Source organism: Coturnix japonica, unplaced genomic scaffold (genome assembly GCF_054131305.1).
Source record: "Coturnix japonica strain WE unplaced genomic scaffold, WE-NBRP24 Scf098, whole genome shotgun sequence".
NCBI classification, from domain to species: Eukaryota; Metazoa; Chordata; class Aves; order Galliformes; family Phasianidae; genus Coturnix; species Coturnix japonica.
This window is the reverse complement of record NW_028189001.1, coordinates 128,107-154,447: the sequence shown is the minus strand read 5'-3', so window position 1 is coordinate 154,447 and position 26,341 is coordinate 128,107. Positions and strand designations below refer to the sequence as shown.

Sequence of the window (26,341 nt, the reverse complement as noted above, 5' to 3'; positions counted from 1 at the left end):
CCCCTACTTCCTGTAGACCAGCTACTTCCGGTCGACCCCCAACTTCCGGTCGACCCCCTACTTCCTGTACCCCCCCAACTTCCGCAATCCCCCCTTTTCCTTCCTTAACCCCCCTTACTTCCGGTATCCCTCTTACTTCCGGTCTCCCCCCAACTTCCGCTATCCCCCCTACTTCCGGTAGCCCACCCGGAAGTCTACCTATACCCGGAAGTAGAAGCCCACCTACATCCGGAAGTAGCCCCCCTCCCACTTCCGCTCCGGGTCCCCCCCCCCCTTCATCCGCCGAGTGTTCACTCGCCGTGTCGGTGCTGGAAGATGGCGGACGAGGTGGTGGGGGGGGGGGAACCGGATGTGGGGCTTCATTTCCGTTTCCGGTCCCCCCTCCCACTTCCGGTTCCATCTACTTCCTCATTCCCACTTCCTCCACCAAACCCGGAAGTGGGGGGTTTCTTCCGGGGGGTCCTGGCTTTAAACGCCGCCGTTTTCCGGCTTGGGGGGGGGGGTCTTCTAATGGAGGGGGGGGGGTTAAAGAAGGGTCCCCCCCCCCCCCCATTGTAATGGATGGGGATGGGGATGGGGGGGGGGGGTCCGGGTGTGGGGCGGGGGGGGGGGGGCGGCGTTTGGGGCGGCCTTGGGGGGGGGAACAGGAAGAGGAAGCGGAGGAAGAGGAAGAGGAAGAGGAAGTGCCCCCCCCACGGCGACCCGATGGCTTCATGGTGCGGGGGGAGGAGACCTGTGGGGGGGGGTAAAGGGGGTTAGGGGGCAATGGGAGACACCATAGAATACATAGAGCCACATAGGAACACATAGACCCCCCCATAGAATGCATAGACCCCCATAGAAACAGAGAGACCCCCCCATATGAGAGACCCCCCCATAGAACACATAGGACCCCCCCCATAGAACACATAGACCCCCATAGAAACATAGAGACCCCCCCATAGAACACATAGACCACCATAGGAACATAGAGACCCCCCCCCATATAATAGACCCCCCCATAGAACACATAGACCCCCATAGAAACAGAGACCCCCCTATTATAAGAGACCCCCCCATAGAATACATAGAGCCCCATAGGAACATAGAGACCCCCCCCATATAAGAGACCCCCCCATAGAACACATAGACCCCCATAGGAACATAGAGACCCCCCCATATGAGAGACCCCCCCCCATAGAAACACATAGACCCCCATAGAAACATAGAGACCCCCCCATAGAACACATAGACCCCAATAGAAACATAGAGACCCCCCCATGTAAGAGACCCCCCCATAGAACACATAGGACCCCCCCATAGAATACACAGACCCCCATAGGAACATAGAGACCCCCCCATTAGAACACATAGACCCCCATAGGAACATAGAGACCCCCCATAGAATGCATAGACCCCCATAGAAACACATAGACCCCCCCCATATAAGAGACCCCCCGTAGAACACATAGGACCCCCCCCATAGAATACACAGACCCCCATAGGAACATAGAGACCCCACCCCATATAACAGACCCCCCCCATAGAACACATAGACCCCCATAGAAACATAGAGACCCCCCCATAGAACACGTAGACCCCCATAGGAACATAGAGACCCCCCCATGTAAGAGACCCCCCATAGAACACATAGACCCCCATAGGAACATAGAGACCCCCCCATAGAACACATAGACCCCCATAGGAACATAGAGACCCCCCCATGTAAGAGACCGCCCCCCATAGAACACATAGACCCCCACATATAAGAGACCCCCCATAGAACACATAGGACCCCCCCCATAGAATACACAGACCCCCATAGGAACATAGAGACCCCCCCTGTAAGAGACCCCCCCATAGAACACATAGACCCCCATAGGAACATAGAGACCCCCCCATAGAACACATAGACCCCCATAGGAACATAGAGACCCCCCCATATAAGAGACCCCCCATAAAACACATAGACCCCCATAGGAACATAGAGACCCCCACATATGAGAGACCCCCCCATAGAACAAATAGACCCCCATAGGAACATAGAGACCCCACCCCATATAAGAGACCCCCCCATAGAACACATAGACCCCCCATAGGAACATAGAGACCCCACCCCATATAAGAGACCCCCCATAGAACACATAGACCCCCATAGGAACATAGAGACCCCCCCATAGAACACATAGACCCCCATAGGAACATAGAGACCCCCATAGAACACATAGACCCCCATAGGAACATAGAGACCCCCCATAGAACACATAGACCCCCATAGGAACATAGAGACCCCACCCCATATAAGAGACCCCCCCATAGAACACATAGACCCCCATAGGAACATAGAGACCCCCACATATGAGAGACCCCCCCATAGAACACATAGACCCCCATAGGAACATAGAGACCCCCCCATGTAAGAGACCCCCCCCATAGAACACATAGGACCCCCCCCATAGAACACATAGACCCCCATAGGAACATAGAGACCCCCCCATATCAGAGACCCCCCCATAGAACACATAGGACCCCCCCATAGAATACACAGACCCCCATAGGAACATAGAGACCCCCCCCATATAAGAGACCCCCCATAGAACACATAGACCCCATAGGAACATAGAGACCCCCCCCATAGAACACATAGACCCCCCCTTATAAGAGACCCCCCCCATAGAACACATAGACCCCCATAGGAATATAGAGACCCCCCCCATAGAAACAGAGACCCCCCCATATAAGAGACCCCCACACAGAAACATAGAGACCCCCCATAAGAGACCCCCCCATAGAACACATAGACCCCCATAGAAACATAGACCCCCCCTTATAAGAGACCCCCCCATAGAATACATAGACCCCCCCATAGAACACATAGACCCCCATAGGAACATAGAGACCCCCCTATGTAAGAGACCCCCCATAGAACACATGGGACCCCCCCCATAGAACACATAGAGCCCCATAGAAACAGAGACCCCCCATGTAAGAGACCCCCCCATAGAACACATAGACCCCCATAGGAACATAGAGACCCCTCCTTATAAGAGACCCCCCCCATAGAACACATAGACCCCCATAGGAACATAGAGACCCCCCCATAGAATACACAGACCCCCATAGGAACATAGAGACCCCACCCCATATAACAGACCCCCCCATAGAACACATAGACCCCCATAGGAACATAGAGACCCCCACATAGAAACATAGAGACCCCCCATAGAACACATAGACCCCCATAGGAACATAGAGACCCCCCCTTATAAGAGACCCCCCCATAGAACACATAGACCCCCATAGGAACATAGAGACCCCCCCTTATAAGAGACCCCCCCATAGAACACATAGACCCCCATAGAAACATAGAGACCCCCCATAGAACACATAGGCCCCCATAGGAACATAGAGACCCCCCATAGAACACATAGAGCCCCATAGGAACATAGAGACCCCCACATATAAGAGACCCCCCATAGAACACATAGACCCCCCCCTCATAGAACATAGAGACCCCCCCCATTCCATGCTCAATGGAGACCACCCCCCCATTGAATCTATGGGTCAATGACCCCACCCCATATGAGACCCCCCCCAATACATCGGGACCCCAATAGAGACCCCATAGAGACCCCATAAAGACCTATACAGACCCATAGAGACCCTATAGGGACCCATAGAGACCCATAGAGACCAATACAGACCCCATAGAGCCCCATAGAGACCCCATAGGGACCCCATAGAGACCCTATAGAGCCCCATAGAGACCCATAGGGACCCATAGGGACCCATAGGAACACATAGAGACCCCATAGAGACCCTATAGGGACCCATAGAGACCAATAGAGACCCATAGAGCCCCATAGAGACCCTATAGAGCCCCATAGAGACCCTATAGGGACCCATAGAGACCCATAGGGTCCTATAGAGACCCATAGGGACCCATAGAGACCCATAGGGACCCATAGAGACCCATAGGGATACATAGAGACCGATAGAGACCCATAGGGACCCCCCCCCGCAGCCCCCCACTTCCGGCCCTCACCCCCCACTTCCGCCTTGCATCCCCACTTCCTTCTTTCTCGCCCCACTTCCGGTCCGCCGCCCAACTTCCGCACTCTAACCCCGCCCACAACATGGCGCTCCCCATCAGCTCCGCCCAATCACCGCCCACTCCGCGCTGACTGACACCCGCGTCATCCAATCCCAACCCTCCGCCACAAAAACAACCAATCGCAGCGCGCGATGGGCGGCGCTTCTCTCCTAACAACCAATCAGCGCTCGGCCCGGCCTTGTTTACCCCGCGCGGTGCACGCTGGGAGCCGTAGTCCTTCCCCCACCCCCCCCATCTCGGCCTCCTTTACCCGTCATGCCCCGCGTTGCCGCGCAAAGCCTCATGGGAGCGGACTCCATTACCCATCACCCCCCGCGCAGGCCCCGCCCCCTTTCCCCCCCTCCTTCATCGCTATGTTATGGGGAGGGGGGGGAACCCCCATAGAGCCCCGCTATGGAACCTCCCCCGTGATGCACCGCGCCTCATTTGCATGTCATTTGCATATTAATGAGCTCACCGGGCCGTTTCCCGCCGTTCCGGCCCCGTCCGGGCCCCGCGCTGAACCCTCAGCAACAGCGGAGCCGCCGCCGGCCGAACGCAGCCAATCAGCGGCCGCGCCCCCGTCACGTGAGGAGGGAGGAGGGGGGAGGGGCGCCGGCTGGCCAATGGGAGAGCGGGGTGAGGTCACCGCGGGGGGAGGCGATTGGATGAAGGGTTCGACCAATGGGAGGGCGAGGAGATGGGAGAGGGGCGGGGCGAGGACGCGGCCGGAGGGGGCGGGGCTAAAGGGAAGGGGGCGGGGCCTGAGCGGGAAGGGGGCGGGGCTAAGGGTAGGACACGCCCACAAGGGGCGGGGCTTGGGGGGTAATAGGAGTGAATGGGGGAATGGCGGAGGGACGGGAATAAGGGCAGGGATGTAATTAGGGAGGGGGGATTAATGAGTGGGGAGACATGGGGTGTCTATGGGGTGACATGGGGTGTCTGTGGGGCTCTATGGGGTGAGATGGGGCTCTATGGAGAGCCTATAGGGCAATTTAGGGTGTCTATGGGGCTCTATGGGGCTCTATGGGGCAATATGGGGTTCTATGGGGTGTCTATGGGGTGTCTATAGGGCTCTATGGGCTCTATGGGGTGTCTATGGGGTGTCTATAGGGCTCTATGGGGCTCTATGGGGTGTCTATGGGGCTCTATAGGGCTCTATGGGTGTCTATAGGGCTCTATAGGGCTCTATAGGGCTCTATGGGGCTCTATGGGGTGTCTATGGGGCTCTATAGGGCTCTATGGGGCTCTATGGGGTGTCTATGGGGCTCTATGGGGTTTTATGCGGTGTCTATGGGGCTCTATAGGGCTCTATGGGGTGTCTATGGGGCTCTATAGGACCCCTTATAATTAACCACTTAATAACGTCCCATCTCATTACCATACCTAATTACTGCCCCCTAATTACACCCCGCATTGATTTACATGTAGAACTGCCGCTTCTAATTCCTCCCTCCCCCTAATTACACCCTAATTAACCCCTCAATAATCACCACCCAGCCTTAACAGCTCCCCATAATAATCATTAAGCCCCATAGGCACCCCATAGAGCCCCATAGAGCCCCTTAGAGCCCAATAGAGCCCCATAGAGCCCAATAGAGCCCCATAGCCACCCCATAGAGCCCCATAGGCACCCCATAGAGCCCCTTAGAGCCCCATAGACACCCCATAGAGCCCCTTAGAGCCCCATAGACACCCCATAGAGCCCCATAGACACCCCATAGAGCCCCTTAGAGCCCCATAGACACCCCATAGAGCCCCATAGACATCCCATAGAGCCCCATTGAGACTCATAGAGCCCAATAGAGCCCAATAGAGCCCCATAGCCACCCCATAGAGCCCCATAGACATCCCATAGAGCCCCATTGAGACTCATAGAGCCCAATAGAGCCCAATAGAGCCCCATAGACACCCCATAGAGCCCCATAGAGCCCCATAGACACCCCATAGAGCCCCACTGAGACTCATAGAGCCCCATAGGCACCCCATATCACCACATAGAGCCCTATAAAGCCCCATAGATCCCCATAGAGCCCAATAGACACCCCATAGAGCCCCATAGACACCCCATAGAGCCCCATAGACACCCCATAGAGCTGCGATCACTCGTTTGCGGCTTAATTAACGAGAAGCCTAATTAATTTGGGGGGGGGGGGAGCTATTAAAGAAGGGGGATGTGGGGGGTGTGGGGGGCGATGGCGCCGTTCTGCCCCCTCAGCCCCATCGATCCCCATCGATCGCGACCCGACGGCGCCATGGGGGGGGGAGGGGCTTCAATATGGCGGTGGGGGGGGGATAAAAAGGGGGGGGGGCTTCTATCCCTCCCCCCCCCCCCCCCCCCTTCCGCCCACACGTGGCGGCCGCGTGCTGCCCCCCCCCACCCGGTGACGTCATCGGGGGCGTGGCCTCACCCCACCTCGGAACGAGGGCCACGCCCCCATCGTAGCCACGCCCTTCGCTGTCCCATCGACCAATCAGAAGCCGCGCTGTAATCATGGCATGGCCACGTAGCCACGCCCCTTCCATAGAGACCAATAGAACGAGACCACGCCCCCTGTGTGACGTCACTTCTGTAGCCACGCCCTCTATAGAGTCACGTACGCCTAGGCCACGCCCCTAAAATATGACGTCACCAACGAGGCCACGCCCCCTCCGCTTTACTCTACGACCGAGTGGGCGTGGCCAAGAAGGGGGGCGTGTCCTAAACGCTGCGCAGCGATTGGTCGAGCGCTCGGAGTGGGCGTGGTTAGAGCAAAAGGGGCGTGGTTAGGGGAAAGGGGCGTGGCTTAGAGAAGGGGGCGTGGCTTCGTGGTTGTTGGGGGGGGGGGTCGCAGCGACGTCGTAACGATGAAACCCCCGACAGAAACAGGTGGGGTCTATGGGGTCTATGGGGTCTATATGGGGGTATATGGGGTCTATGGGGTCTATATGGGGTCTATGGGGTCTATGGGGTCTATATGGGGGTCTATGGGGTCTATAGGGGGGTCTATGGGGTCCATGGGGGATCTATGGGGTCTATGGGGGTCTATGGGGTCTATGGGGTCTATATGGGGGTCTATGGGGTCTATAGGGGGTCTATGGGGGTCTATATGGGGGTCTATGGGGTCTATAGGGGGGTCTATGGGGGTCTATGGGGTCTATGGGGTCTATATGGGGGTCTATGGGGTCTATAGGGGGGTATATGGGGGTCTATGGGGGTCTATGGGGTCTATATGGGGGTCTATGGGGTCTACGGGGTCTCTATGGGGTCTATATGGGGTCTATGGGGTGTTTATGGGGGTCTATGGGGTCTATATGGGGGTCTATGGGGGTCTATGGGGTCTATATGGGGTCTATGGGGTTTATATGGGGGTCTATGGGGTCTATATGGGGGTCTATGGGGGGGTCTATGGGGTCTATATGGGGGTCTATGGGGTCCATGGGGTCTATATGGGGGTCTATGGGGGGGTCTATGTGGTCTATGCGGTCTATATGGGGGTCTATGGGGGGGTCTATGGGGTCTATATGGGGGTCTATGGGGTCCATGGGGTCTATATGGGGGTCCATGGGGTCTATATGGGGGTCTACGGGTCTATATCGGGGTCTATGGGGTCTATGGGGGGGTCTATGGGGTCTATATGGGGGTCTATACGGGGGTCTATGGGGTCTATATGGGGGTCTACGGGGTCTATATCGGGGTCTATGGGGTCTATATGGGGGTCTATATCGGGGTCTATGGGGTCTATATGGGGGTCTATGGGGGTCTATGGGGGGGGGGTCCATGGGGCGGAGCCGAACCACGTGGCTTCGGGGGGGGGACGACCCCAAAAGATCCGAAAATGCCCCAAAAAGCCCCAAAATTGCCCTTTTTTGCCCCGATTTCGGCCTGTTTTGCCCATTATTCCCCACTTTGACCGTTTTCAGCCTTTTTGCCCCCAATTTTCCCCCATTTGGCCACTTTTGAAGTTCATTTCCGCCCCCTTTGCTTCCCTCCCCCCCACATCCCCATATCCCCCATATCCCCCATATCCCCCCATATCCCCCCATATCCCCCTATATCCCCCATATCCCCCTATATCCCCCCATATCCCCCCCATATCCCCCCCATTACCCCCCATTAATACCCCCATATCCCCCTACATCCCCCTATATCCCCCCATATCCCCCCATATCCCCCCATATAACCCCCATATCCCCCCATATCCCCCCTATATCCCCCATATCCCCATATATCCCCCCATATACCCCCTATATAACCCCCATATCCCCCCATATAGCCCCCATTTCCTTCCATTTTGCCCTATTTCCCCCATTTCCCCCATTTCCCCCCATTTCTCCCCTATTTTCCCCTTATTTCCCTTTCACCCCATTTCCCCCCCATTTCCCCCCTTCCCCTTTATTGGCCCATTCCCCCCCTATTTCCCCACCATTTTCTTCCCCCCCTTTCTCCTCCATTTCTTCCCATTCCCCCTCTTTTATCCCCATTTCCACCCATTTCCCCCCTATTTTCCCCCTATTTCCCCCCCCATTTCCTTCTATTCTGCCCCTTTTCCTTCCCTTTCTCCCCATTTCCCCTTTATTGGCCCTTTTCCCCCCTATTTCCCCCTTTTTTCCCCATTTCCCCCCTATTCCCTCATTTTTACCCTCCATTTCCCCCCATTTAATTCTATTTGCCCTATTTCCCCCCATTTCCCCTATTTCCCCCTATTTTCCCCCCTATTTCCCCCCTATTTCCCCCTATTTCCCCCTATTTCCCCCCTATTTCCCCCTATTTCCCCCCTATTTACCCCCTATTTCCCCCTATTTCCCCCTATTTCCCCCCTATTCCCCCCTATTTCCCCCTATTTCCCCCCTATTTCCCCCCTATTTCCCCCCTATTTCCCCCTATTTTCCCCTATTTTCCCCCTATTTCCCCCTATTTCCCCCTATTTCCCCCCTATTTCCCCCCTATTTCCCCCTAATTCCCCCCTATTTCCCCCTATTTCCCCCTATTTCCCCCTATTTCCCCTATTTCCCCCCCTATTTCCCCCTATTTCCCCCCTATTTCCCCCCTATTTCCCCCCTATTTCCCCCTATTTCCCCCTATTTCCCCCTATTTCCCCCTATTTCCCCCTATTTCCCCCCTATTTCCCCCTATTTCCCCCTATTTCCCCCCTATTTCCCCCCTATTTCCCCCTATTCCCCCCAATTTTCCCCTATTTCCCCCTTTTTCCTCTTATTTCCCCCTATTTCCCCCCTATTTCCCCCTATTTTCCCCCTATTTCCCCCTATTTTCCCCCTATTCCCCCTATTTTCCCCTATTTTCCCCCCTTTCCCCCCAATTTTCCCCTATTTCCCCCTATTTTCCCCCCTATTTCCCCCTATTTTCCCCCTATTTCCCCCTATTTTCCCTATTTCCCCCTATTTCCCCCCTATTTCCCCCTATTTCCCCTATTTCCCCCTATTTCCCCTATTTCCCCCTATTCCCCTATTTTCCCCCTATTTTCCCCCTATTTTCCCCCTATTTCCCCTATTTCCCCCTATTCCCCCCTATTCCCCCCTATTTCCCCCTATTTCCCCCCTATTTCCTCCCCCCTATTTCCCCCCTATTTCCCCCTATTCCCCCTATCCCCCTATTCCCCCCCTATTTCCCCCCTTTCCCCCCTATTTCCCCCATTTTCCCCCCCTATTCCCCCTATTTCCCCCCTATTTCCCCCTATTTCCCCCCTATTTCCCCCCTATTTTCCCCTATTTCCCCTATTTCCCCTATTCCCCCCCTATTTCCCCCTATTTCCCCCCCATTTCCCCCCCATTTCCCCCTATTTTCCCCCTATTTTGCCCAATTTCCCCCTATTTCCCCCATATCACCCCATTTCCCCCTTATTTCCCCCATTTAGCCCCATTTCTCCCCCCATTTCCCCCCTATTTCCCCCATTTATTGCCCAATTTCCCCCAATTTCCCCCCATTCCCCCTATTTCCCTTATTTCCCCCCATTCCCCCCCATTTCCCCCCTATTTCCCCCATTTATTGCCCATTTTCCCCCTATTTTGCCCCATTTCCCCCCTATTTCCCCCTAATTTGCCCCATTTCCCCCTATTTCCCCCCATTTTCCCCCATTATTGCCCCATTTCCTCCCTTATTTCCCCCTATTTCCCCCCATTCCCCCTATTTCCCCCTTTAGCCCATTTCCCCCCTTATTTCCCATTTATTTCCCCATTTTCCCCCAATTTATTGCCCAATTTCCCCCTATTTCCCCCTATTTCCCCCTATTTCCCCCCTATTTCCCCCCTATTTCCCCCCTATTTCCCCCCTATTTCCCCCTATTCCCCCCTATTTCCCCTATTTCCCCCCTATTTCCCCCCTTATTTCCCCCCTTTAACCCCATTTCTCCCCATTTACCCCCTATTTCCCCCCCTTTAGCCCCATTTCCCCCATTATTTCCCATTTATGGCCCATTTCCCCCCATATCACCCCATTCCCCCCTTATTTTCCCCCTTTAGCCCCATTTCTCCCCCCATTTCCCCCTATTTCCCCCTATTTTGCCCAATTTCCCCCTATTTCCCCCCATTTCTCCCCCCATTTCCCCCCCTATTTCCCCCATTTATTGCCCCATTTCCCCCTATTTTGCCCCATTTCCGCCTATTTTGCCCAATTTCCCCCTATTTTGCCCCATTCCCCCCTATTTTCCCCCCATTTCCCCCCTATTCCCCCTATTTCCCCCTATTTCCCCTATTTCCCCCTATTTCCCCCTATTTCCCCCCTATTTCCCCCTATTTCCCCTATTTCCCCTCTTTCCCCCTATTTCCCCTTCCCCCCTATTTCCCCCTATTTCCCCCTATTTCCCCCTATTTCCCCCTATTTCCCCCTATTTCCCCCCTATTTCCCCCTATTTCCCCCTATTTCCCCCTATTTCCCCCCTATTTCCCCCCTATTCCCCCTATTTCCCCCTATTCCCCCTATTTTCCCCCTATTTCCCCCTATTTCCCCCTATTTCCCCCCTATTTCCCCTATTCCCCCCTATTTCCCCCTATTTCCCCCCTATTTCCCCCTATTTCCCCCCATTCCCCCTATTTTCCCCCCTATTTCCCCCCTATTTCCCCCCTATTTCCCCCTATTTCCCCCCTATTTCCCCCCTATTTCCCCCCTATTTCCCCCCTATTTCCCCCTATTTCCCCTATTTCCCCCCTATTTCCCCCTATTTCCCCCTATTTCCCCTCATTTCCCCCTATTTCCCCCCATTTCCCCCCCATTTCCCCCTATTTCCCCCTATTTCCCCTATTTCCCCCTATTTCCCCTATTTCCCCCCTATTTCCCCCTATTTCCCCCTATTTCCCCCTATTTTCCCCTATTTTCCCTATTTCCCCCCTATTTCCCCCCTATTTCCCCCCTATTTCCCCCCTATTTCCCCCTATTTCCCCCTATTTCCCCCTATTTGCCCAATTTCCCCCCATTTCCCCCTATTCCCCCCTATTTCCCCCATTTATTGCCCAATTTCCCCTATTTTCCCCATTTCCCCCTTTTCCCCCATTTATGCCCAATTTTCCCCCTATTTTCCCCCATTTCCCCCCCATTTCCCCCATTATTTCCCATTTATAGCCCCATATCCCCCCAATTTCCCCCTTATTTCCCCCCTTTATCCCCATTTCTCCCCATTTACCCCCTATTTCCCCCCTTTAGCCCCATTCCCCCTTATTTCCCCTTTATTTCCCCATTTTTCCCCCCATTTATTGCCCAATTTCCCCCTATTTCTCCCCATTTCCCCCCTATTTCCCCCTATTTTGCCCAATTTCCCCCTATTTCCCCCATATCACCCCATTTCCCCCTTATTTCCCCGTTTAGCCCCATTTCTCTCCCCCCATTCCCCCCTATTTCCCCCCTATTCCCCCATTTATTGCCCCATTTCCCCCCATTCCCCCTATTCCCCCAATTTCCCCTATTCCCCCTATTTCCCCCCTTTTCCCCCTATTTCCCCCCTATTTCCCCCCTATTCCCCCCTATTTCCCCCCTATTTCCCCCCTATTTCCCCCTATTTCCCCCTATTTCCCCCTATTTCCCCCTATTTCCCCCTATTCCCCCTATTTCCCCCCTATTTCCCCCTATTTCCCCCTCCCCTATTTCCCCCTATTTCCCCCTATTCCCCCTATTTCCCCCTATTTCCCCCTATTTCCCCCCTATTTCCCCTATTTCCCCCTATTTCCCCCTATTTCCCCCTATTTCCCCCCTATTTCCCCCTATTTCCCCCCTATTTCCCCCTATTCCCCCTATTCCCCTATTTCCCCTATTTCCCCCTATTTCCCCCCTATTTCCCCCTATTTCCCCCTATTTCCCCCCTATTTCCCCCTATTTCCCCCTATTTCCCCCTATTTCCCCCTATTCCCCCCTATTTCCCCCTATTTCCCCCTATTTCCCCCCTATTTCCCCCTATTTCCCCATTTCCTCCTTATTTCCCCCATTTATTGCTCAATTTCCCCCTATTTCCCCCCTATTTCCCCCATTTATTGCCCAATTTCCCCCTATTTCCCCCCATTTCCCCCCTATTTCCCCCTATTTTGCCCAATTTCCCCCTATTTCCCCCCATATCACCCCATTTCCCCCCTTATTTCCCCCGTTTAGCCCCATTTCTCCCCCCATTTCCCCCCTATTTCCCCATTTATTGCCCAATTTCCCCCTATTTTCCCCCTATTTCCCCCCCTTTAGCCCCATTTCCCCCATTATTTCCCATTTATAGCCCCATTTCCCCCCATATCACCCCATTTCCCCCTTATTTCCCCCTTTAGCCCTATTTCTCCCCCCATTTCCCCCCTATGTCCCCCTATTTCCCCTATTTTGCCCAATTTCCCCCTATTTCCCCCCATTTTCCCCCCATTTATTGCCCAATTTCCCCCTATTTCCCCCTATTTCCCCCTATTTTGCCCAATTTCCCCCTATTTCCCCCCATTTCCTCCCTATTTCCCCCATTTATTGCCCCATTTCCCCCTATTTGCCCCATTTCCCCCCTATTTCCCCCATTTATTGCCCAATTTCCCCCCATTTCCCCTCATTTCCCCCCAATTTCCCCCTATTTCCCCCCATTTCCCGTTCCCCATTGGGGGGGGGAGGGGCAGCGCCACGTTTCCCTCCGCCACCATTAAAGTGTGTATGGGGGGGGGGGGGGGGGGGGCATTTTTGGGTTCAATTCTCCCCTTTTTGGCTCATTTTTGATGCCAAACTTTCCTTTTTCCATCCAGTCGAGGCCGTTTCGACCATTTTTCGGGCTCATTTCGGGGGATTTTGGGTCATTTCGGGCGATTTTAGGGGGGTTTGTTTGGGGCTCGTTTAGGGACTTTTATTTGGGACGCGGTCCCTTTAAGAGCCCCCCCCCCCCCCCCCTATAGGGGGTTCCTATACCCCCTACCTATAGATACGGTTCCTATAGGGCACTTATGGGGCAGCTCTGGGTTCCTATAGGGCACTTATGGGGCAGCTCTGGGTTCCCATAGGGCACTTATGGGGCAGCTCTGGGTTCCCATAGGGCACTTATGGGGCAGCTCTGGGTTCCTATAGGGCACTTATGGGGCAGCTCTGGGTTCCTATAGGGCACTTATGGGGCAGATCTGGGTTCCCATAGGGCACTTATGGGGCAGCTCTGGGTTCCCATAGGGCACTTATGGGGCAGCTCTGGGTTCCCATAGGGCACTTATGGGGCAGCTCTGGGTTCCCATAGGGCACTTATGGGGCAAGCTCTGGGTTCCCATAGGGCACTTATGGGGCAGCTCTGGGTTCCCATAGGGCACTTATGGGGCAGCTCTGGGTTCCCATAGGCACTTATGGGGCAGCTCTGGGTTCCTATAGGGCACTTATGGGGCAGCTCTGGGTTCCTATAGGGCACTTATGGGGCAGATCTGGGTTCCCATAGGGCACTTATGGGGCAGCTCTGGGTTCCCATAGGGCACTTATGGGGCAGCTCTGGGTTCCCATAGGGCACTTATGGGGCAGCTCTGGGTTCCCATAGGGCACTTATGGGGCAGCTCTGGGTTCCCATAGGGCACTTATGGGGCAGCTCTGGGTTCCCATAGGGCACTTATGGGGCAGCTCTGGGTTCCCATAGGGCACTTATGGGGCAGCTCTGGGTTCCCATAGGGCACTTATGGGGCAGCTCTGGGTTCCCATAGGGCACTTATGGGGCAGCTCTGGGTTCCCATAGGGCACTTATGGGGCAGCTCTGGGTTCCCATAGGGCACTTATGGGGCAGCTCTGGGTTCCTATAGGGCACTTATGGGGCAGCTCTGGGTTCCCATAGGGCACTTATGGGGCAGCTCTGGGTTCCCATAGGGCACTTATGGGCAGCTCTGGGTTCCTATAGGGCACTTATGGGGCAGCTCTGGGTTCCCATAGGGCACTTATGGGGCAGCTCTGGGTTCTATTGGGCACTTATGGGGCAGCTCTGGGTTCCCATAGGGCACTTATGGGCAGCTCTGGGTTCCTATAGGGCACTTATGGGGCAGCTCTGGGTTCCCATAGGGCACTTATGGGGCAGCTCTCGGTTCCCATAGGGCACTTATGGGGCAGCTCTTGGTTCCCATAGGGCACTTATGGGGCAGCTCTGGGTTCCTATAGGGCACTTATGGGGCAGCTCTGGGTTCCTATAGGGCACTTATGGGGCAGCTCTGGGTTCCCATAGGGCACTTATGGGGCAGCTCTGGGTTCCCATAGGGCACTTATGGGGCAGCTCTGGGTTCTATAGGGCACTTATGGGGCAGCTCTGGGTTCTATAGGGCACTTATGGGGCAGCTCTGGGTTCCTATAGGGCACTTATGGGGCAGCTCTGGGTTCCTATAGGGCACTTATGGGGCAGATCTGGGTTCCCATAGGGCACTTATGGGGCAGCTCTGGGTTCCTATAGGGCACTTATGGGGCAGCTCTGGGTTCCTATAGGGCACTTATGGGGCAGCTCTGGGTTCTATAGGGCACTTATGGGGCAGCCCCCCCCCCCCCCCCCCGTGCCTGGCGCCGCGGCCCCATAGAACAGAAGCCCCATTGAAAGCGCCGATGACGTCACCGCCCCCATCCCCCCCCATAGCTGAAAACAGAGACCCACAGTCTATGGGGGGGGGGCACTTATGGGGCCACTTATGGGGCAGCTTCTATGAGGCGCCCCATAGCTCCCCCACAACCACATAGAGCCCCATAGAGCCCCATAGACACCCCATAGAGCCCCATAGAAACCCCATAGAGCCCCATAGACACCCCATAGAGCCCCATATCTCCCCATATAACCCCCTTAGGACCCCATATAACCCCCATATCTCCCCATATCTCCCCATATAACCCCCTTAGGACCCCATATCTCACCATAGGAGCCCTATATAACCCCATATCTCCCCATATCTGCCCTATATAACCCTATATAACCCCCTATAGGGCTGGCATTCCCCGAGTGGGCCTACAAGGCGGAGTCGAGCCCCGGCTCCCGTCAGATCCAGCTGTGGCACTTCATCCATAGACACCCCATAGAGCCCCATAGACACCCCATAGAGCCCCATAGACACCCCATAGAGCCCCATAGACACCCCATAGACACCCCATAGAGCCCCATAGACACCCCATAGAGCCCCATAGAGCCCCATAGACACCCCATAGAGCCCCATAGACACCCCATAGACACCCCATAGAGCCCCATAGACACCCCATAGAGCCCCATAGAGCCCCATAGACACCCCATAGAGCCCCATAGACACCCCATAGAGCCCCATAGAGCCCCATAGACACCCCATAGAGCCCCATATCCCCCCATATAACCCCCTTAGGACCCCATATCTCCCCATATCCTCCCATATAACCCCCTTAGGACCCCATATCCCCCCATATCTCCCCATATAACCTCCTTAGGACCCCATATCCCCCCATATCTCCCCCTATCTGCCCTATATAACCCCATATATCCCATCTATAGGGCTGGCATTCCCCGAGTGGGCCTACAAGGCGGAGTCGAGCCCCGGCTCCCGTCAGATCCAGCTGTGGCACTTCATCCATAGACACCCCATAGAGCCCCATAGACACCCCATAGAGCCCCATAGAGCCCCATAGACACCCCATAGAGCCCCATAGAGCCCCATAGACACCCCATAGAGCCCCATAGACACCCCATAGAGCCCTATAGAGCCCCATAGACACCCCATAGAGCCCCATAGAGCCCCATAGAGCCCCATAGACACCCCATAGAGCCTCATATCCCCCCATATAACCCCTTTAGGACCCCATATCTCCCCATAGGAGCCCTATATAACCCCATATCTGCCCCATATCTCCCCATATAACCCCCAATATCCCCCCATATCTCCCCATATAACCCCCTTAGGACCCCATATCTCCCCTTATCCCCCCATATAACTCCCTTAGGACCCCATATCCCCCCATATAACCCCCATATGACCCCATATAACCCCATATAACCCCCTTACGACCCCATATCTCCCCATATATCCCCCATATCTCCCCATATAACCCTATATCTCCCCATATGACCCCCTTAGGACCCCCTTAGGACCCCATATCTCCCCATATAACCTCCTTAGGACCCCATATCCCCCCATATCTCCCCATAGGAGCCCTATATAACCCCATATCTGCCCCATATCTCCCTATATAACCCCATATACCCCATCTATAGGGCTGGCATTCCCCGAGTGGGCCTACAAGGCGGAGTCGAGCCCCGGCTCCCGTCAGATCCAGCTGTGGCACTTCATCCATAGACACCCCATAGAGCCCCATAGACACCCCATAGAGCCCCATAGAGCCCCATAGACACCCCATAGAGCCCCATAGACACCCCATAGAGCCCTATAGAGCCCCATAGACACCCCATAGAGCCCCATAGAGCCCCATAGAGCCCCATAGAGCCCCATAGACACCCCATAGAGCCTCATATGCCCCCATATAACCCCCTTATCCCCCCATATAACCCCCTTAAGACCCCATATCTCCCCATATAACCCCCTTAGGACCCCATATCCCCCCATATCTCCCCATATAACCCCCTTAGGACCCCCTTAGGACCTCATATCACCCCATATCTCCCCATAGGAGCCCTATATAGCCCCATATCTGCCCCATATCTCCCCATATAACACCATATAACCCCCATATAACCCCATATCCCCCCATATAACCCCCTTATGACCCCATATATCCCCCTTAGGACCCCCTTAGGACCCCATATCTGCCCCATATCCCCCCATATCTCCCCATATAACCCCATGTCTCCCCATATAACCCCCTTAGGACCCCATATCCCCCCTATATCTCCCCATATAACCCCATATCTCCCCATAACCCCCCTATATCCCCCCATATCTCCCCATATAACCCCCTTAGGACCCCCTTAGGACCCCATATCTCCCCATAGGAGCCCTATATAACCCCCTTAGGACCCCATATCTCCCCATAGGAGCCCTATATAACCCCATATATCCCATATATAGGCCTAGCATTCCCCGAGTGGGCCTACAAGGCGGAGTCGAGCCCCGGCTCCCGTCAGATCCAGCTGTGGCACTTCATCCTGGAGCTGCTGCGCCAGGAGCGCTACCGGCACGTCATCGCCTGGCAGGGCGACTACGGGGAGTTCGTCATCAAGGACCCCGACGAGGTGGCGCGTCTGTGGGGGGCCAGGAAGTGCAAACCACACATGAACTACGACAAGCTCAGCAGGGCTTTAAGGTGAGAGATATAGGGGGATATAGGGCTTCTATGGGGAGATATGGGGAGATATGGGGCAGATATGGGGAGATATGGGGGGATATGGGGTCCTAAGGGGGTTATATGGGGAGATATGGGGCAGATATGGGGTTATATAGGGCTCCTATGGGGAGATATGGGGTCCTAAGGGGGTTATATGGGGAGATATGGGGTGTCTATGGGGAGATATGGGGGGATATGGGGTCCTAAGAGGGTTATATGGGGGGATATGGGGGGATATGGGGTGTCTATGGGGAGATATGGGGGGATATGGGGTCCTAAGGGGGTTATATGGGGAGATATGGGGAGATATGGGGTGTCTATGGGGAGATATGGGGAGATATGGGGTCCTAAGGGGGTTATATGGGGGGATATGGGGGGATATGGGGTCCTAAGGGGGTTATATGGGGCTCTATGGGGTGTCTATGGGGCTCTATGGGGTGTCTATGGGGCTCTATGGGGTGTCTGTGGGGGGCCAGGAAGTGCAAACCACACATGAACTACGACAAGCTCAGCAGGGCTTTAAGGTAACATATAGGGCTTCTATGGGGAGATATGGGGTCCTAAGGGGGTTATATGGGGAGATATGGGGGTCTATGGGGTCCTAAGGGGGTTATATGGGGAGATATGGGGTCCTAAGGGGGTTATATGGGGAGATATGGGGGGATATGGGGTCCTAAGGGGGTTATATGGGGGGATATGGGGCTCTATGGGGTGTCTATGGGGCTCTATGGGGTGTCTGTGGGGGGCCAGGAAGTGCAAACCACACATGAACTACGACAAGCTCAGCAGGGCTTTAAGGTAACATATAGGGGGTCTATGGGGAGATATGGGGTGTCTATGGGGCTCTATGGGGTGTCTATGGGGTGTCTATGGGGAGATATGGGGTTCTAAGGGGGTTATATGGGGGGATATGGGGGGATATGGGATGTCTATGGGGAGATATGGGGCTCTATGGGGTGTCTATGGGGCTCTATGGGGTGTCTGTGGGGGGCCAGGAAGTGCAAACCACACATGAACTACGACAAGCTCAGCAGGGCTCTGAGGTCAGAGATATGGGGCAGACAGGGGGAGATATGGGGCAGATATGGGGTCCTAAGGGGGGATATGGGGCTCTATGGGGTGTCTATGGGGCTCTATGGGGTGTCTATGGGGCTCTATGGGGTGTCTGTGGGGGGCCAGGAAGTGCAAACCACACATGAACTACGACAAGCTCAGCAGGGCTCTGAGGTGATGTATAGGGCTTCTATGGGGAGATATGGGGCTCTATGGGGTGTCTATGGGGCTCTATGGGGTGTCTATGGGGCTCTATGGCGCATCTGTGGGGGGCCAGGAAGTGCAAACCACACATGAACTACGACAAGCTCAGCAGGGCTTTGAGGTGATGTATAGGGTTATATAGGGCTTCTATGGGGAGATATGGGGTCCTAAGGGGGTTATATGGGGAGATATGGGGTGTCTATGGGGAGATATGGGGTGTCTATGGGGAGATATGGGGAGATATGTGGTCCTAAGGGGGTTATATGGGGGGATATGGGGAGATATGTGGGGTCTATGGGGCTCTATGGGGTGTATATGGGGCTCTATGGGGTCTCTATGGGTCCCTATGACTTTCTATGGGGTCTCTATGTGTCCCTATGGGTCTCTATGGATCCCTATGGGTCTCTATGGGGCTGTATGTTGTATCTATGGGTCTCTATGTGTCCCTATGTGTCTCTATGTGTCTCTCTGGGTCTCTATGTATCTCTATGGGTCTCTATGGGGCTGTGCCCTATAGGTACTACTACAACAAGCGCATCCTGCACAAGACCAAGGGGAAACGTTTCACCTACAAGTTCAACTTCAGCAAATTGGTTTTGGTCAGCTGCCCCTTCCTGGAGCTGGGGCTGACGGGTGAGACCCACAGCGCCCCATAGATACCCCATAGCACCCCATAGTGCCCCATAGATACCCCATAGATCCCCCATAGCACCCCATAGTGCCCCATAGATACCCCATAGCTGCCCCATAGACACCCCATAGTGCCCCATAGATACCCCATAGATACCCCATAGCGCCCCATAGATACCCCATAGATACCCCATAGCTGCCCCATAGATACCCCATAGCGCCCCATAGACACCCCATAGCGCCCCATAGACACCCCATAGACACCCCATAGATACCCCATAGCGCCCCATAGATACCCCATAGCGCCCCATAGATACCCCATAGCGCCCCATAGCTGCCCCATAGATACCCCATAGCAGCCCCATAAATACCCCATAGCTTCCCCATAGATCCCCCATAGCGCCCCATAGATACCCCATAGCGCCCCATAGATACCCCATAGCTGCCCCATAGACACCCCATAGACACCCCATAGATACCCCATAGCGCCCCATAGATACCCCACAGCGCCCCATAGATACCCCATAGATACCTCATAGTGCCCCATAGACACCCCATAGCGCCCCATAGATACCCCATAACTGCCCCATAGATACCCCATAGCCGTCCCATATATACCCCATAGACACCCCATAGCTGCCCCATAGATACCTCATAGCGCCCCATAGACACCCCATAGCGCCCCATAGACACCCCATAGCGCCCCATAGATACCCCATAGCGCCCCATAGATACCCCATAGCTGCCCCATAGAGACCCCATAGCACCCCATAGAGCCCCATAGATACCCCATAGCGCCCCATAGACACCCCATAGATACCCCATAGATACCCCATAGCGCCCCATAGATACCCCATAGCTGCCCCATAGAGACCCCATAGCACCCCATAGAGCCCCATAGATACCCCATAGCGCCCCATAGACACCCCATAGATACCCCATAGATACCCCATAGCGCCCCATAGACACCCCATAGATACCCCATAGCGCCCCATAGACACCCCATAGCGCCCCATAGATACCCCATAGCGCCCCATAGATACCCCATAGATACCTCATAGTGCCCCATAGACACCCCATAGCGCCCCATAGATACCCCATAGCGCCCCATAGATACCCCATAGATACCCCACAGACCCCCATTGCCCCACATATTCCCTCACAGACCCCCATAGACTCCCCATATTCCCTCTTAATTCCCCCATAGACCCCCATATCCCCCCCATATCCCCCTCATAGACCCCCCTAGACCCCCATTACCCACCCATAGCCCCCCAAATACCCCCCATAGTCCCCCCATAGCCCCCCATAGACCCCCCTAGACCCCCATTACCTCCCCATATTCCCCCTTAGACCCCCAAATACCCCCCATAGACCCTCCATAGCCCCCATAGCCCCCCATAGACCCCCAAATACCCCCCATAGACCCCCCCATAGCCCCCCATATTCCCCCCCAGACCCCCATTACCTCCCCATATTCCCCCATAGACCCACAAATACCCCCATATCCCCCCCATATTCCCTTTTAATTCCCCCATGGACCACCATATCCCCCCCATAGACCCCCCTAGACCCCCATTACCCCCCCATATTCCCCCTTAGACCTCCAAGTACCCCCCATAGACCCCCCCATAGACCCCCCTAGACCCCCATTACCCCCCATATCCCCCCATTACCCCACACAGACCCCCATAGACCCCTATTGCTGCCCCCATAGATCCCCCATAGACCCCCATTACCCCCCCATAGACCCCCCTAGATCCCCATTACCCCCCCATATACCCACATAGACCCCCAAATACCCCCCATAGTCCCCCCCATAGCCCCCCATAGACCCCCCTAGACCCACATTATCCCCCATAGCCCCCCATTACCCCACACAGACCCCCATAGGCCCCTATTGCTGCCCCCATAGACCCCCCATAGACCCCCATTACCCACCCATAGACCCCCAAATACCCCCCATAGTCCCCCCCAAATACCCCCATAGACCCCCAAATACCCCCCATAGACCCTCCATAGCCCCCCATAGACCCCCCTAGACCCCCATTACCCCCCATATCCCCCCATTACCCCCCATATCCCCCCATTACCCCACACAGACCCCCATAGACCCCTATTGCTGCCCCCATAGACCCCCCTAGACCCCCATTACCCCCCCATATTCCCCCCCAGACCCCCATTACCTCCCCATAGACCCACATAGACCCCGAAATACCCCCCATAGTCCCCCCCATAGCCCCCCATAGACCCCCCTAGACCCCCATTACCCCCCCATATTCCCCCATAGACCCCCAAGTACCCCCCATAGACCCCCCCCATAGCCCCCATAGCCCCCCATAGACCCCCCTAGACCCCCATTACCCCCCATATCCCCCCATTACCCCACACAGACCCCCATAGACCCCTATTGCTGCCCCCATAGACCCCCCATAGACCCCCCTAGACCCCCATTACCCCCCCATATTCCCCCCCAGACCCCCATTACCTCCCCATATTCCCCCATAGACCCCCAAATACCCCCCATAGACCCCCCCATAGCCCCCCTACAGACCCCCATTACCCCCCCATATTCCCCCATAGACCCCCAAGTACCCCCCATAGACCCCCCCATAGCCCCCATAGCCCCCCATAGACCTCCCTAGACCCCCATTACCCCCCCATATTCCCCCATAGACCCCCAAGTACCCCCCATAGACCTCCCTAGACCCCCATTACCCCCCCATATTCCCCCATAGACCCCCAAGTACCCCCCATAGACCCCCCTAGACCCCCATTACCCCCCCATATTCTCCCCTAGACCCCTATATCCCCCCCATATTCCCTCATAGCCCCCCATAACCCCCCATAGACCCTCCATAGACCCCCCATAGCCCCCCATATCCCCCCCATACCTCCCCCACCCCACACCTCTCACCCCCCCCTTCCCCCCCCCATAGGCCCCCCCGTGCCCCACAGCGCCCCCCCCATCCCCACCGGGGGGTCTTCAGGAGGAGGAGGAGGAAGAGGAAGAGCCCCCCCCCATTTCCTATTCCCCCCCTTGGATGGACTCTCTCCCTCCTCATCCTCTTCCTCCCTCCTTGGAGGGGGGGGGGGGGGAGGAAGAGGAGAGGAAGGAGGAGGAGCCCCCCCCATCCAACATGGCCGCCCCCCCCCGAGACCTCGGGGGTCTCTGAGCGACTGCAGCGACGCCACGTTGGATCCGGATGATCCCATTGATATCGGGGGGGGGGCTCCGTATCCAGGACCCCCCCTCAGGTTAAACAGCGACACCAATGGGGGGGGGGGACCCACATTGTTCCGCTTCTACCCCTGCAGCCCATTCGGGGCTGGGGGGGGAGGGGGGGGGTTGGCTCCTTTATCCCCACAGCTGCCCTACAGCCCATCCCCCACCCACAGCCCTTTATTTGGGGGGGGGTCGCCCCATTTTGGCCCTAATTCGCCTCATTTTGGGCCCAAATCGCCCAATTTTGGGGCCGGATCCCCCCATTTTGGGTCTAAATCTCCTCATTTTGGGTCTAAATCTCCTCATTTTGGGCCCGGATCCCCCCATTTTGGGCCTGGATCCCCCCATTTTGGGCCCAAATCTCCCCATTTTGGGGCTGGATCTCCAAATTTTGGGGCTGGATCCCCCCATTTTGGCCCTAATTCTCCTCATTTTGGCCCTAATTCTCCTCATTTTGGGCCCAAATCCCCCCATTTTGGCCCTAATTCTCCTCATTTTGGGGCTGGATCTCCTCATTTCAGCCCCGGATCCCCCCATTTTGGGCCCAAATCTCCCCATTTTGGGCCCAAATCGCCCCATTTTGGGCCTAATTCTCCTCATTTTGGGGCCGGATCCCCCTATTTTGGGGCCGGATCTCCCGATTTTGGGCCTAAATCCCCCCATTTTGGGCCTAAATCTCCCCATTTTGGGCCCAAATCCCCCCATTTTGGGCCTAAATCTCCCCATTTTGGCCCTAAATCCCCCCATTTTGGGCCTAAATCCCCCCATTTTGGGCCTAAATCTCCCCATTTTGGGCCTAAATCCCCCCATTTTGAGCCTAAATCCCCCCATTTTGGCCCTAATTCTCCCCATTTTACCCCCCAATCGCCCCATATAAGTCCCGGTGGCTCCCCCCACCTCCTGGCTGCTGTTAATGGGGTTCCTGGGGGGTCTCCCTATTTCTCGTTCAGTTCTGAGGATCTGGCCCGTTGTTTGGCGGCCCGGATCAGTTCGTATCACCTCAGCCCGCCGCCATTTTGTCCCCCCCCTCCCCCTCCCATCCCCCCCCATCATCGGGATCCCCCCCCCACCTTTAAACTGCAGCCCCCCCCACCCGGAAGGAGGGGGAAAGGGAAAGGGGGTGGGACTTCCGGTTATGGGGGTGGGACTTCCGGTCACGGGGGTGACACTTCCGGTCATGGCGGAGCTACTTCCGGTCATGGGGGTGGGACTTCCGGTCACGGGGGTGGGACTTCCGGTCATGGCGGAGCTACTTCCGGTCAAGGGGGTAGGCATTCCGGTTACGGGGATGACACTTCCGGTCATGGCGGAGCTACTTCCGGTCACGGGGATGACACTTCCGGTCATGGCGGAGCTACTTCCGGTCAAGGGGGTGACACTTCCGGTCAAGAGGTTGCTACTTCCGGTCATGGCGGAGCTACTTCCGGTCATGGGGGTGGCACTTCCGGTCAGGAGGTTGATACTTCCGGTCATGTGGGAGCTACTTCCGGTTTTGGGGTAGCTGCTTCCGCTCAAAGGGGTGATACTTCCGGTCAAGAGGTTGGTACTTCCGGTCGTGGTGGAGCTACTTCCGGTTTTGGGGTTGCTGCTTCCGGTCAAAGGGGAGCTACTTCCGGTCATGGGGGTTCTACTTCCGGTCATGGCGTTGCTGCTTCTGCTACATCCGGACATGGGAGTGACAATTCCGGTCATGGGGGTGACACTTCCGGTCATGGGGGTTCTACTTCCGGTCATGGGTATGCTAGTTCCGGTCATGGAAATCCTGCTTCCGGTCACGAGGTTGCTACTTCCGGTCATGGGGGTGCGACTTCCGGTCTCAAGGGTGCTACATCAGGTCACGTGGTCTCTACTTCCGATCACGTGGTTAGTTCAGGTCAAGGAGAGGCTGCCGGGGTCACCTCAGGTCACGGGGTCACTTCCGCCCCAGAGTGTACCAAAGGTCACGGGATCACTTCCGGTCACGGGGTCTGCTCAGGTGACGAGAGGGATCAAAACGACTCAGTCCTTCCGGGTACTGGGGTCACTTCCGGCCACGTGATTCCTACTTCCGGCCAAGGAGATACCCCTATTTCCGGTCACGTGACCGATATACCGGAAGCGGAAGGGGACTCGGAGGAAGTGGAGGTCACTGACCTCAGCGACGATGACCTCCCTCCCATTCCGGCCGCCATTTTACCGGAAGCGGAAGTAGGAGGAAGCGGAAGTGGCGGGGGTCCCCCTAAGCTGCGCTTTATGCGGCGCTGGAGGGAGGAGGGAGGGGGGGGGGCGGTAATTAAGGCCTTAATTAACACTAATTAATTAATTAGGGAGCTCTTTACCCCCTGGGCAAACGGGGGGGGGGGGGGTCATTTAATTAGTGGGTGGGCGGGTAATTAATGATGTGAGCCCTCATTATGGGGGGTTGGGCCCCTTAATTAATGGGGGGACCCTTATTTGCATATATTCTAATTAAAAGGGGGGAGTCCCCTTAATTAATGGGGGAAGCCCTTTAAATGGAGGGAGCCTTAATGAGGAAGATATGCTAATTAGGAGGGAGGAGCCTTAATTGTATCGGAGCCTTAATTATATAGGGGCCTTAATTAGCATGGGGGCCCTTAATTAGCATGGGGGCCCTTAATTAGCATGGGGGCCCTTAATTAGCGTAGGGATCCTTAATTATGTCAGGGCCTTAATTAGGGGTGGGGGGAACTTGCCTTATGGGAACCTTAATGATGGTGTGGGGTCCTTAATTAATGAAGAGGCCTTAATTAATGAAGGGGCCTTAATTAGGGAAGCCCTCCCCTTTATCTACCCCAAATAAGCCCCGCCCCCTTCCTTAAGCCCCGCCCACTTATGCAAATCCCTACCCCCCAATAAGCCCCGCCCATTTATGCTAATCTCTATCCCGGAAGCTCCGCCCCCTTTCCTCACTTCCCATTCACTTCCATGTGTCAATCACCTCCTGACCACGCCCACTTTCTTACAAGCCCCGCCCCCTCCCTTAAGCCCCGCCCCTTTACTAACCATTGCCCTTAAGCCAATCAGAAGCCCCCGTCCCCTTAAGCACCGCCCATATATGCAAATCCCTACCGTGAAGCCCCGCCCCCTCCCTTAAACCCCGACCCTTTAATAACAATTGCCCTTAAGCCAATCAGAAGCCTCGCCCCGTTAAGCCCCGCCCACTTATGCAAATCCCCAGCAAGCCCCGCCCCCCCTCTCTCTACCCTCCCGGCTGTCAATCATCTCATGACCACGCCCCCCTCGCTCTAAGCCCCGCCCCCTTCCTTTATTAATACCAAATATGGGGCTGGGGGCGGGGCCTATAAGTGCCTATAGGGGTGGGCGGGGCCTATGGAAGCCTTATGACGTCATTGTATGTATATAGATGCTATATATTAAAGGGGAGGGGCGATGGATGGAAGCAGCCAATAAAAACGTTTCTTACTTCTCTTGGCCCCGCCCCCTTTCCTCGCTGTCATTTCCGGGTTGTGAAACCCCGGAT

General features: G+C 55.6%; 1 protein-coding gene and 1 long non-coding RNA gene across 4 annotated transcripts; one reads left to right on the top strand and one right to left on the bottom strand.

Moving 5' to 3' along the window:
- Positions 1-693: 693 nt before the first annotated feature.
- LOC146751327 (uncharacterized) lies at positions 694-4,683 on the bottom strand. Its single transcript, XR_014941667.1, has 2 exons — positions 4,551-4,683; positions 694-733 (listed from the first exon to the last, which is right to left on the bottom strand). It is a non-coding gene; the product is annotated as an uncharacterized LOC146751327 (long non-coding RNA).
- Positions 4,684-6,820: 2,137 nt separating this feature from the next.
- Positions 6,821-26,292, top strand: LOC146751326 (uncharacterized). 3 transcript variants are annotated; one of them, XM_085534771.1, is made up of 4 exons: positions 6,825-6,941; positions 17,492-17,726; positions 19,522-19,637; positions 22,574-26,292. In XM_085534771.1, the coding sequence occupies exons 1-4, from the start codon at positions 6,920-6,922 to the stop codon at positions 25,156-25,158; spliced, it is 2,958 nt and encodes a 985-aa protein (XP_085390897.1). In that variant the 5' UTR covers positions 6,825-6,919; the 3' UTR covers positions 25,159-26,292. The 3 variants fall into 3 exon arrangements, 2 of the variants coding, with proteins under 2 accessions (XP_085390897.1, XP_085390898.1); XM_085534772.1 differs by lacking the exons at positions 6,825-6,941; positions 17,492-17,726 and adding an exon at positions 18,852-18,974; XR_014941666.1 differs by lacking the exons at positions 17,492-17,726; positions 19,522-19,637; positions 22,574-26,292 and adding an exon at positions 15,432-17,461 and having other exon boundaries at positions 6,821-6,941.
- Positions 26,293-26,341: the final 49 nt, after the last annotated feature.

Excerpts from the sequence above, each read along its gene's own strand:
- LOC146751326 (XM_085534771.1), top strand. The coding sequence starts at position 6,920 with ATGAAACCCCCGACAGAAACAG. Across the intron at positions 6,942-17,491 it reads GAAACCCCCGACAGAAACAG|GCCTAGCATTCCCCGAGTGG; the intron begins GTGGGGTCTATG and ends TCCCATATATAG. Across the intron at positions 17,727-19,521 it reads AAGCTCAGCAGGGCTTTAAG|GTACTACTACAACAAGCGCA; the intron begins GTGAGAGATATA and ends TGTGCCCTATAG.